Source organism: Galeopterus variegatus, unplaced genomic scaffold (genome assembly GCF_000696425.1).
Source record: "Galeopterus variegatus unplaced genomic scaffold, G_variegatus-3.0.2 Scaffold6476, whole genome shotgun sequence".
NCBI lineage: Eukaryota > Metazoa > Chordata > Mammalia > Dermoptera > Cynocephalidae > Galeopterus > Galeopterus variegatus.
The window spans coordinates 96656-110444 of NW_007732587.1; the positions used below are offsets into that span (position 1 = coordinate 96656).

General features: G+C 40.1%; 1 protein-coding gene across 1 annotated transcript in view; it reads right to left on the reverse strand.

Annotated features, from left to right (window-relative positions):
• Positions 1-13789, reverse strand: part of TOP1 (topoisomerase (DNA) I) — a gene marked incomplete at its 5' end in the record, with an annotated part of 69087 nt that overhangs the window by 38293 nt on the left and 17005 nt on the right. Inside the window, 4 exons of the mRNA XM_008590938.1 lie at positions 2096-2171; positions 3145-3240; positions 5684-5739; positions 8611-8734. Coding sequence (XP_008589160.1) covers positions 2096-2171; positions 3145-3240; positions 5684-5739; positions 8611-8734 — 352 coding nt within the window. The remainder of the gene's footprint in view (positions 1-2095; positions 2172-3144; positions 3241-5683; positions 5740-8610; positions 8735-13789) is intronic.

Consider the following 13789-nt stretch of genomic DNA (forward strand, 5'->3'; position numbering starts at 1 on the left):
TGAGGAATATAAAAAACATTTATGTTTGGGAGGAGAAGGTACTAGAGGATCACATTAATTCAGATAATGTTTACTATTTAGGCTGAAACATACAAGAAAGTGAAACGTTTTTTCAGTTCAGACATTCTCTGAACAGCTTCTGAACAGGCATGCAGAAAGTCCAATCAGGAAACTACTGGCTATATTGTATGTTTTAAAGCCTCAAATTGGGCTAATCAGTCACTGAGAGACCTCAGAACAATTCCCAGAAACAAAAATAACCATAGCTGGAGAGTGAGGTTTAATGACAGATTTTGCCATCTGGGGTCCCTGCCACAATAACACTGTGTATTAATTCACAGTTTTTCAGCCTGCATTTTTCCCCCTATAGGGGGAGGGCAGTTAAACAGGAGAATAAAAAATAAAGTCAACTGTTCTTTTTTTTTTTTGGTATAACAAATTCAGAGAAACAGTATTATTTTACATAAAAACAGAGAGTTCAAGCTTTACATTTATTTTTTGACTAGTCTGTACTGTTTATCTACATGAAAGTGAAGTGACTGGCTACCATAACCACTACTCAACATTTCACTCTCAATTCCTTGAGTTGGCTCTCATTAACTTGAACTTCTGCCAACAATAGACTAGTTGTCAGAAAAACTAAAATATTCTAAATTTAGGATCTGGTCATCTCTCTGTGGTTCACCTAACTCATTAACATTCTTAATATGATTTCATTAAAGATCTTTCTTCTTCCTCCTTGTGGAGTTAAAGGATCAGTAAAGTCCCATAGGAGGCAAGATAACATGGTATTTAGTGTGCTGGCTCTACAATCAGATTGCATGGGATCAAATTCTGGCTTTACCACTTAGTAGCTGTGTGACCTCAAACAAATGATTCAATCTCTCTACACCTCTATTTCTGTATCTGTAAAATGGAGATAATAGTAGGGATATGTCTCTCTTAAAGAGTTGTTGTAAGAATGAAATGAAATGATACACACACACACACACACACACACACACACACACAGCATGTAGAATAGTGCCTGGTACATAATAAGCATCTATTTTACACTTAACTATGATTATTAATATTATTCTTACTACTACTATGGTAGATTACATTCTTAAGACTCACTGCACCCTTACTATCACAATCTTTTCTACTGGTACTTCGAGGTATCCACTGTACACTTGTATACCCATTTAGCCCTACAATAATGGCTAACCTCAAATGAAGCATAAGAGCTAAGAACGTACTCAACCCCTTCTCTTAGAAAAGTGCAAGTTTAAGACACCTGTGAATTTCTGCCATCTTTTCTTGAATTACTTGCTAACAACTTTTTAGTGCAAGACATTGAAAGTGTCAAAAGGAGGAACCATAGTACTGTATTTTAAAATCTACCACAAGCATCAAATAGAACACCTAGAAAAATACTTAAATTGAACTGAGATTTGAAAGAAGAAAGAAGGGAAGAAGAGCATGTGTGTTCCAGACTGAGGGAACAGCATGTGCTACATAAAGCTCTAAAACACAAAAGAATTTGGTATGGAAAAGAAACAAAGGAGGCCAGTGCGGCTAAAACAAGGTGAGCTACAGAAGAGACACAAGATGAAGGGGCCAGATCAGGAGGAGTTAGGGTAAAGAGCTTGGGTTTCATCCTCCGTCCAAGGGGCACCCTTTAAAGGACTTTAAACAGGGAATGGTGACCCAAAATGAGTGACGAGCGTGTTTTTGTTAATAAGACCACTAAAACAATTCTTAGGGAAAATTCTTCAGGGTTATAAGCCAAAATGTGGTTTCTTGTTAACACTTCCCCTGTATATATGAAGACAGCATAGTTTCTCTAAGAACGTCAGTTGGCAGCATAACTAAGGGTAGACACCCAGGAAGGGTAAGAGAGTAGAATCACTGCTTGTTGTGGTTAAGACACTTTGGAGGCTCTAAGAGATCTTAAAATAGTGCCACAGCCACTACTTGTGTGCAATTTTTTTTCTAATTTTACTACAACAAACCAATAAATTCTTAAAACTCATTTACCTTTAAAAGTTGTTTTATGGAAAACTCCCACTTCTAAACTCAAGCCCCAAAGGGCTTAAGTCTTTTTACTAACCTCCTCCTCTTCTAGTTTTCGTTTCTTTTCCTTCTTGATATCTTCTGTTTTAATTTTCTTAGGTTTATAATCAGCACTAGAAAAAAGGAACAAGAATATGCAGTTAATATAATTGACTCAGGAGTTCTCACCCGTAGAATTAGGATCTCCAAACTCTTGGAAGCCTCAATAGCAGGTATGGCTGCTGTTATTCTTAGGTCAAGAGTAACAGAAGTGGAGAAAGTAAAGGAGGCCAGACCAAGGACCGATAGTTATGACCCTATATAGAACAAAACAAACAACTTATACTACATGCAGGCCTGAAAGTGAAGTGGAATAGAGGGATACACACAGAAATAGACACCATTATAAGATGAAAGTCTGAGAACCAAATGTATAGCACAATGGCTATCACATAGCAGTAACTCACTGAAAGAGGAGGAAAGAAATACTGTATTAAATGAATATAAATATGAGTTCACTATTTCCCTTCTCCCTTTCCACCCACTTTCTACCATAAATCCATTGTGGATTCCTGGAACATAATATATACAAAACTGAAAATAACAAATAGAATTTAATCTCACTAATTATCTGGGAAAGGGGTACATGTAAGCCTCAAATAACTGTTTTTAAGTAAGAGCAGTTTTATTATTTCTATATACTGAAACTTCACTTAGAATGTATTGATAGGCACAGATCCTAGGAGAAACTGCTTTAACTTACCTGTGGTAGGTGATGATAAACTTAAAGTAACTTAAATAATTTAACTATTTTTCATGAACTCTGCAATACTTAAAATTTCTACAATAAATATGCATTGACTTTTTAATAAGAAAAAATCTTAAATTTATATATTCTCCACGAAAGCCTCAGGTACACTTCTTATTTGCTTAGCAAAGCCCACTTCTCATAATTTAAAGAGAAATCAGTCACCCAGTCCATTAATCACAAATTACAAATGAATAAAAGCCCACAATGCAGTTTCTATGTATATTTTAGAAACATACATTTATTCTTTAAATAACTTTCTTTAGTTTTCAAAAGTCAAAATATTAAGAAATACTCACTCATCCTCATCTCGAGGTCGCTTTAATGGCTTTATATCCTCTTTAGGAGGAACAAAATAGCCATCATCTTCAGGTTCATCTTTAATTCGTGGTGGACTAGAGAGAAAAAAATTGCTAGTCACTGAGTTAGAACATCTACATTATACACATAATACAAAGTAGGGATACATCACCTTACTGAAAAGAAGCTAATACAAGGATAACAGTGTATACATTACAAAGATTTTCCATGAGCACTTCTTCCCACTTAATTCTCACTACAACCCTATGAAGTAGTATTGTTTTTATTTTATAGACGAACAAGAAATATAAGGATTTGGGATCAGGACCCCTTATGGCAAGTCAGTATTCTTTTCCACTATATGAGCTACTTTTGCCAGCACAACCCAGACACCCACAGGAATAAACCTAAATTGTTTTCTTGCCTTGCATGAGAGATCTACTGTATATCTGACCTCACAAACGATCTAAACTGGTCTTTCTAGTTCTCCAAAAGCTAAAATATAACTTTTACAAGGAACAGGATAAAAATTTATCTCCCAAACGTGGTCCCTTAAAATTCTAAAAATCTGGCAATAATGTACATGTATATCCAGTTACCTGGAAAAACAACCAAGCCGACAAAGTAACAACAAAAAAAGAGCATGTGCTAAAACAAGAGACCCAAAACAAACTTAAGTCATTCGAAGCCAAATCAATTCATTGTTCAACTTCCGCCTTAAGTTTACTTAGTTTATACACAGAAGAGTGCCTCACCACTATTTTTGTTAAGATTTTGCCTTTTGAATATAAAGACGATCCTGTTAAACAACTACCTTGAACTAAAAAGGAGAAGGAACAAGTAAAAACAAAAAACCATAGGTACCAGCAATCACCAACAGCCTTGGGATGTTTTCTGGCCTGGAACATCTCTTTAGAGCCTCACTACCCTAACTCAGTTCAGGGAAGCCACCATCTGTGAAGTGGTCCAAGGATATAAGCATCCAGACTCAGCTGCAAAGTATATTCACAGAGTTTCAAGAGAAGAAAATGCAGCTCCCTCCAAAAGCATACTGGATCCCCTTGATTGCAAAAGAATTTCAATGTTTAAAGAGATTAGCTCTCCTTATTTAAGCATGCTCCCCAAATGCCAACTTCTACAGCTGCTCCTCTTTTTCCCCAATTACCTAGCCCCAAGGGTCCAGAAGGAAAGAAATTTAACCAACTAGTTAAGTAAATGCTAGATCCTAGGATTGTCACGGGTGAAGTTAAAAACATATGGAAAGGGTTATTACCAGGCCTGAAGGAAGGAGTTCTAAAACAATTTACCAGAAAATTGTGTTCCAGTGAAGCATCTGAATTCTCTACAAAGACATACACACGAGCTAGCAAGCCATCCAGCAAAATGAACATAGAGACAACTACCTGAAGGGTGTGTTCCTAACAACCCAAAAAAGTCTGAAGATGAACCCATGACTATATGCCAAGTCCAGAGTCTATTCATATCTTAGTATTAGTTTAGTAAAAGTCCTAGGTGGTCTTTTGGCAGAGATTAGCCATCCTGTGCCCTCAGTCACTTTATCTAAGAAATCAGAATTCCTATGGCAGCTTGCAGCCCTAAAGCTTTCTGAATTTTATTATTCTGCATTCCTAGAACAGTTATAAAACATGCCTGAAGAGGGCACTTCCCTCTCCTTACCTAAAGGACCCAGAGTACATGGCACAATTTTCAAAACTTTTATCAAATGAAACTTAAAGTTCAAAGTTTCAAGGAGGCAAAACTCTCAAAACACTTTGTCCTAGTCCACAATGCAAACCCTTCCAACAACTCCTAATAAATCCATCTGTCATTCAGTGAAGTGAGAATATATGATCATAAACGTGTAGTTTTTTGAAACTAGAGGAGACCTTCAGGATTATTTTAGGAAGCTGAGGCAGATGAGGAAAACAAAATCATAATGGCGAAAACCGTACAGGAAAAGTAACCTCTAGATTGCCTGCATTTTCCTCTCCTTCTAGAAAAGAGATAACATATTTCTACCTACATTTAGACCCATCCCTAAAATGAAGGTCAAGTAAGCATCTATATGTGATCCTCACAATATTATTAAGGAAGAATTCAGAGTAGGTGATTTTTAGGAAACTTCATAATAACTACCGACTGAGTGTAGAGTTTCTTTTTAGAGTGATAAAAATGTTCTGGAATTAAGATAGTGAAGAGGTTGCACAACCTTGTGAATATACTAAAAACCAATAAGCCATACAGTTTAAAAAGACATATTTCATGGTATGCAAATTATATCTAAAATTTTTAAAATCTCTTCCTGTCAATTCTCTACTCAAAATAACCTTTTGGAAAATATGTTGGTCAGTCTCACTAAACAGCACTATAGAAACAGCACTATAGAGGCTTAGACCAAGTCCTCAAACTGCTGGCTTCCTGAGAACCATCAAGGTATCCAGGTCAGTGTGTTTTGGGTAAGCTCAGACAACACTACAACATGAGCAACTGGCCTGTTAGGCACTGAGAGAAAGGGAAGCCAGTGCAGCAGAGGCTTACCTAGAGAAGCCATTTTCCTTCTCTTTCTTTATCTTTGCATCCCCAGAAGCTCTAATCTGAAAGATAAACAATGATAACTGATTAGTATACTGAAAGAACTTTGAAAAAAACTCTCTTTTATTTGAGAATATGAATCAACTCTTGGGGCAGGGTATTTTCATCCCAGGCTGGCTCTTGTTAGAAAAACCAAACAGGTGAGTTAAAGGTCTTTTCCAAGACTTGTTTTTTACCATTCTTCTGGGTGAAACTGTCCAACTGATTAAGAAAGGTTTTCCTTCAAAATGACGGCTTTTAACCTTTAAATCATAGCACGTCCCCTTTCCGCAATAAATATGTTCCATTACTCAAAGATTTGCCATTGGCAGTGCAAAAAGGAAACAAAACCCAAAACCAAACAAAAAACAAACCAAAAAGGAATAGTCTACTATTTCTTGATTTCAGTGAAGTATACTCGCTTTCCCCCTCTTCTCCTTCAACTTCCCACTTTCTAAACTTGTCAGAAACTCTAGGTCTTTCAAAAATCTTTATATGTACACACAAGAGGACAACACACACAAACAGCTCTCTCTCTGAAGGATAAAAACATAATTGATACAGGGGCTGCCTCTGGGAAGGGAAAGGTGGGGGACAGTGAGTCAGGAGTGAAAGAAAGACGTCTTCTTTGCCATATTCCCTATTTCACAGTGTCTAAATTTACCAAGTACCAACATTACTTTTTCAAAAACTAAAATAAAAAGAATCTTTTGTAAAGTAATTACAATTTGTAATGATGAACATGCTAATAATATTGACTTTGATCATCACATACTATATGCAAATAAGGATAGTCAACTCTGTGTCCCACAAATGTGTAAATAAAAATAAATTAAAAAAAAATATTTTTGAAAAAGTCTACACATAGTACTATTCACTCCCAGCCAGATGAGCCTAGCCATTTTGAGAAAGCTTGCACTGGTTATGCTGGAACCAAACACCACAAAGGAACTGGAGTTCCGGTCAAGATGGAATAGACGGTCCCCAGTGTCACTCTCTCCCACAAATCAACCAATTTACAACTATAAAAATGTAACAAGAGCCAAGCTGGGGCCACTGGAGCTCAGGGGAAGAAGAGGAAAGACCTATGGAGTTCATGAAGGGGGAGAAGCCACGATGAGAGAAAGAAAAAACTGCTCAGAGCGTTTGGGAACACAGCCGCTTTAAGGCTGAAACTGCTGAGCGCATGGAGCAGGAGCTGGCAGAAGCACAGCTGTGCCCATCAGATGGAGTTGCTTGGAGGCAGCAGGGGAGAAGAGGGCCTTGCTGGCCCCCAGGACAGCAAGACCACTAATAGGGTTACCGTGGACTCACACAGGAGCGAGGAGCCAGAACAGCTGAAAAAGGGAAGCCATTCAGAGGGTACTGAGTATCGCAGGGCCCATCCAGGGGAAATGTTTGGAGCACAGGTGGTGGGGGCCCACCAGGAGAACACTGGAATACAGCAAGGACAGCCAACCTGCCCCCCAATCAGTGCAGGACCACTCAGAGGAGAATGGTTGGGAATGCAGAATTGCATGGGGTACAGTTTGATGAAAAGATTCAGGCCCAGATCAGAGTTTCTCCACAACCTAGGTGCACCCAGTCACTAGAGAGCCGGAAGTACCTATAAGGTCAACCATTAAACCCTGAGCTGCACAAAAAGTCTTCCCTAGGGACACAGCAGCAAAGCAGCAATTTACCTCAACAATACAGCTCAAGTACAGGTTCCCACAGGAAGCTCCCCCGTTTTAGAAGTAAGCAAAGGACAGAAAATTAGTTCTGGCCCAGGCACACCACCAATGCCTCAGGGCCACCAGGGGATCTGAGGCCTGAAGCTGGGGACTGGACCCCCAACTCCCACAACCATGCACACCACCAGTGCCTTGGGGCCCCACCTGGGAGCCGGAGATATGGAGCCAGGGGACTGGTGGTATGCCCACAACCAGGCATACCACCAGCTCCAAGGAGCATGCCAAAAATATCACCTCCGTGTGGGTGGACCACCACAGCCACCACAGTAACAATGGCTGCAGCAAAAGTGCTAGACATCACAACCACCATGCAGGTGGTCCACCAGCCACTGGAGTGCATTGACAGAAGGAGAATCACCAGCAGAGATCAAAGAAAAGAACAGAATGTCTCTCTCCACAAAGCACATCCCAGAGTGAAAGAAGCATCTGCTCTATGATAATACTGGGGGACCTGAACACACCTTTCAGCATTGGACAGACCATTTAGGCAACAAATCAGCAGGGTAACCATTACTCCTTCAGAGGGGAGAAAAGAAATCTAGGGTTATCGGTGGTGGAGGGAGAGCGGGATAGGGAAAGATTGGACAAGGGGCATAAAGAATAAGTACAATCTGTAACAATATACATACTAGTAATATTGATTTGACCAACATATGCCAACACTGAATCCCAAAAACATGTATAATCAATTATGATTCAATAAATAAATAAATAATAAAATAAAATAGGGGGAAAAAAAAAACACAAAAGGATACCAGCATCACCAAATTTTCACTCAGGAAGAACTTTAAATGTTTAAATCAAGAAGAACATTAGGCCCAACAAGGCATTAGGCCTTTTCCCCAAAACAAAATTAATTTTCCCTAATTAAGAAAATCAACATTTCTAGAAACCCTACATCTTCAATTCATCCATTGGCAATATAAAGTAAGATTATAATATGGATAGAGATGTTACTGTGAAAAACATGGTAGTAAAGGGCTTAGTTTTCATGGTTTAAGACTAAGCCTGTTTCTAAAGTCTCCTGACAGAGACCTTGCCACTCCAAAGCCAAGGGAATCTTACTATGCAGTGAAGGTTCTTTCATTACCGGCCTTTAAATGGTAAACAAAATACAAGTACATCCTATATCCCTCCCTCCCCCACTAGAAAGTTCTGTACCTTTTCCTCCTTTCGTTTTTCCTTGTCTCTGTCTTTGTGTTTGTCTTTATGCTTTTCTGAACTTCCATCTTTGTGTTTGGTTTTCTCCTTCTCTTTGTGTTTCTTTTCAGAATCTTTATGTTCACTGTGAAAAACAAGACACAAAGGGTTATTAGCCCAGAAGGGACCACAAGGGTTCATTTCACAAGATCAATGCACAAGATACCCTAAGATAACATGAACCATGGAAACTTAGATTGTCTTAAATACTCCTGACAGCCAAGTAGAGGCTCTTAGCTACTTCAAACTTTATCTTGTTTGATGTTTTTGTTTTTATTTTTGCAAAGGATCAAAGGAACCAAACAGAGAAACATAGTCATTCTAAACATACCAGGACATTTTTAAAAAGTGACTAAGAATATACAGCAAGCCCAGTATATTTGTACAACATTCTGCCATCAAAAAAACTATAATAAAAACTCCAACTTCGGCATTCCTATCTGATGTAAGGGAGTTAAAACCAGCTTACCAAAAATGCAATTTGTTACTTGAGACATATCACGTACATATATATGATGTGCCAGGGCTTTGTAGAGTGAGCAGCTCAACACAGTGGATGTCTCCCTTTTAACTATTACTAGGAAAAGCTAGTCACATCTAAATGGGGCTTATAAATCCTGTTTGGTCCTTCCCTCACAATAAGAAAGACCCAAATAAAAGCAAGGGCATGTTCTGTGCTAAATGGTAAAAAGTCTTTCTTTTAAAGGGGGTGTGTGGTTGTACTAGTAGCACTATAAAAAGGCACTGCTCTTTTGGAAAGCAAAATATGACATTACAAGGCAAGAGCCATTAAAATGTTCATACCCTCTTATCCCGGGATCTAACTCCTGGAAATTTCTCTTAGGGAAATAACATTGCATATAAATATGTTCATTTTGGTGTTTCCCATAATAGCAAAAGACAGAAACAGAAAAATCAAGAAACTGGATGTAACCTAAATGATTAATAAGAGAGGAAAATGTGATACATAAAATTATGTAACATTATGCTATAATTTGTGAGTACCACAAATATACATGGAAAATGTGCCACGGATGGAAAAAAGTATATAAAATGACTGCAACTACATAAAAACATACACACGAACAAAGACTAAAGTAGAGAGGCAAGAAGTAAAAGTCACAAGCTGTAGCTTTAAGGTGGCAGAACACTGTGGATGACTTTTCTTCAGGCGTGCACTGAGGCAGGCAGTTAAGGAGCTTTGTTACTGCACTTACCAACATATTCCACCAGTTAACAAAAGGGAGCTCAAACTCAAGGGCTCTGAATTGGGGGTGGGGGTGGGAGGGGTCCATCCAAAATGCAGGACAGCTGAAAGAAACCCCAGCTGATAGGAACAGTCAGGCCCTATAGGCAGCACTGGCTCTTGCCTTTCCCACCATGTACTGTATTTCTCATCTGTCATACTTAACACCTTCAGCACAGGAAAAATAGACTTTACCAGCAGTGAGCTCATTTGGCTATGTTCATCCCATGAAGTTTGTTCTAAAGGGATACTTGGCCACACAGAAGACCAAAAAGGGAAAAACAAACGATGGTAATTAGTTTTTTTTAAAAAAAAAGGAAAGAAAGAAAAGAAAAGAAAAGAAAAGGCTCTCGATTGCATTAACACTCTACCAATTTCACTCTCATTAATTTCACCAGGTGTAGAATAAATGGCAAAATAGCACATGATTTTGAAATCACCCCCAAAATGTCTGAGCTTAGTATTCCATTATGAAAGCACTGTAATTTTGTTGGTTTTTTTTTTTAAACATCAACTACAAGAGGAATTAATAGTCATCTATACAAGTTTCTGCCTAAAAGCAAAAAACCTGAGAACAACTGCATCCGTAATATTGATGGATAAATATACTACCCACCCCCTGCCACCACCTAAGTATGGGGGGAAAAAAAAGAAAACTCTACTCTCTAAGCAAGCATCATACTGTTTTCACATACATTATTTCATTCAATCCTTGTAACATTGTGAGGTTGGTTATATTAACCCCTTATACTGATTTACAAACAGAGGATAGAGTGGTTATAAGACTTACTCAAAGTTACAAAGTTAGAGAGAAGCAAAATTGGGATTTAAACTTGGAGTATTTCCATCTCCAAGTTCAGAACAACTTCTACTACACTGATACCATTATATTTTCACTAAATTGATGCCAACTACTTGAGGTGGACTGGTATTAGAGACAAATGCATGGCGACTGAGATCTGATACATTAAGGTCATAATTTTACCATCAAGTAGATACCTTCTAGAACAAAGACCCTGGGTTCCTAAAAGGATAAAACCATTGGGATTGCTTCTCGTTCTGTCTTCCCCTGAAACTACAAATAGTTGATTCAGGGATCTACATTCAGGAATGTCCCATCTTCCTGTATGTTCCACCTTCCCCTCCTCCCCTGTCTTTCTCTCTCTCCTTTAAATGATGACCGGTAAGGGGATCTTAACCCTTGACTTGGTGTTATCAGCACCACACTCTCCCGAGTGAGCCACAGGCTGGCCCGTCCCTTGTCTTTCTCAGTAAAAGCAATTCTCATGAAATTCAATGAAAGCAAACTAGTCTGTTTCACTAGAGAACTGGCTTTCTGGCCTTCTGGCAATCACAGCATGGGCACCTATATAAGTATACACAAGAGCCCTCCGATTTTCAGCTTTGTTGTTCATTATCACACCAAACAGAGATCACGGAAAAGGAATCAACAAATGACAAGGCAATAGACAGTACCCAGACCACTTCAGGAAAGCCAAAAAAGTCAATGCCTGCTAACCAGAGGGAAGTCTATGTAGGAAATTCAAAGTTTCTGCTAGAGTACTTAGCCCCCTTTGTATGTGACAATTAATCACAAAGACCAGAATGGGATGAAACTATCATCCTAACTTTTATCCAAAGAAAACAGACTCTCCTCTACTCCCAACTATTTAGATATAAGATAGCAGGTTTGGATTTTTATACTATCTGAGCTCAAATGACTCAGGGTTAAGGAAAGCTTGTAGTATAAGATATTGTACTGTTGATGACTATTAGAAATGTGGGTTTATGGAGCCCTAAGGCTCTTATCACTTCTACTTGTCAAATGCTTTTCCTGGCCCTGCCTCCAGTAAAAGCAGAGCAGTCAGGAGCCTAACCCCTCATCCATAACCCCTGCACTGGCAGGAGGCCTGGCAAATAGAAAGCCCTGCTGCCAGTCTTTCATATCTACCTGAAGTAAGTAGGAAAGGCACTGGGGGACAAAGTCCTGTGATACAGAAGCGTGTCTAAGGTTGTGCCATGAAAGTAAGAAGCAGGGTTTGGTGACTGGTAGAAAAGGAACTGATCAGGCTGACTCATCATTCAGGAATTTCTAACATGTATGCCTTTTTCCAAAATGCTTAAGACTAGTTTGATTTTCATGGTGGCTTAAAGAGCTACAATTTTCACACTGGTAGTCAGATAATGGAAATACTGACCAGTACAGAAGAGATGTTCACATGTTGACTGCCTGTTTTAAGAGATGTTACCCTTGTCTTTATACTGATCCTGCTACTTTACCATACACAATATGTAAAGGTCACAAAAAGGCTACAGCTGATTGAATATTGAAGAAACTTCAGTAGCTCTCTCTCCCTCCATTTTCTCTGCTTCCATCATCTTGCAATGTGAGACCCCTGGGTCGCTGTCACCCTCACCAGATGGCCTTTGGACTTCCCAGTCTCAGAAACTTTCATCATACTGATATTTAGAGAGCTTAAAGTGTCGACTTCTGGTCAAGATGGCGGAATAGACGGTCCCTAGCGCACTCTCTCCCACAAATCAACCAATTTAAACTATAAAAACATAACATCAAGTGCATATGGAACGGGGAGACATCCAGCGGGGGAGGCAGAAGCTCCGCGGAGACCACATGCCCTGCGGGGCCGCCGCAGATAGGCTTCACTGCCGCCACCCAGGTCCATTCCCAGCCCAGCCCAGTGTGCACAGAGTGGGGAGACGTCTGGCAAGGGACACGGAGGCTCCGCAGAAACCACACACCCTGTGGGGCCGCCACTGTGTGATCCAGCAGGTAGGCTTCACCACAGGCACCCGGCTCCATTCCCAGCCCGGCCTTGTGCACTCGGAGAAGGGAGATGTCCGGCAGGGGAGGTGGGAACTCCATGGGGACCACACTGCTGCCGCGAGATCCAGCAGCCTGGCCCAATGCGTACGGAGCACAGAGACGTCCAGCAAGGGAGATAGAAGCTCTGTAGAGTCCACATACCCTGTGGGGGGGCCGCCGCTGCGGGATCCAGCAGCAGGTAGGCTTCACCACTGCCACCCGGCTCCATCCCAAGCCCGGCCTAGCATGCACAGCAGAGAGACAACCTGCAGGGGAAGGGGAAGTTCTGCAGAGACCACACATTTTGCGGTGCCTCGGCACATCCCAGCAGCCCAGGCCAGAGCACATGGAACAGGGAGAAGTCCAGCACGGGAGGTGGAAGCTCAGCAGAGACCACACCCCCTGCAGTACTGCCCCGTGATCCAGCAGCCCGGCAGAGTCCAAGCTGAACAGAGAGGTGGCTCCCTGGAGAGGCCCAAGACCCGAGGCAACCACACACGCAAGGCACTAGTGGCCAACTGAGCAGTCACTGAGGTAGCCATACCAAATTGGCAACCACAGCAACATCTTAGTCAGTGAATAGTGTCAAACCTGTGGACTGTGAAACCCCCTGCCACAATGAATAAACATCAAAAAAAAGATACCAGAAATATGAAAAATCAAGAAAGTACACCACCAAAGGATAATAACTCTCAAGCTCTAGATCCTATAGAACAAGAAGCCCTTGAAATGACTGACAAGGAATTTCGAGTGATAATTCTAAGGAAACTGAATGAGATACAAGAAAACTCAGCTAGACATCATGATGAAACGAGGAAAAGTATACAGGACCTGAAAGAGGAAATGTACAAGGAAATCAATGCCCTGAAAAAATATGTAGCCAAACTTGCCAAACTGAAGAAGTTATTCAGCGAACTAAAAAACACAATGGAGAGTTTAACCAGCAGGCTTGCGGAAGTTGAAGAGAGAACCTCTGAACTTGAAGATGGGCTGTTAAAAAAAACACAAGCAAAAAAAAAAAAAAAAAAAAAAAAGAAAGAAAGAAAAAAGAATCAAAGGCATTGAAGAAA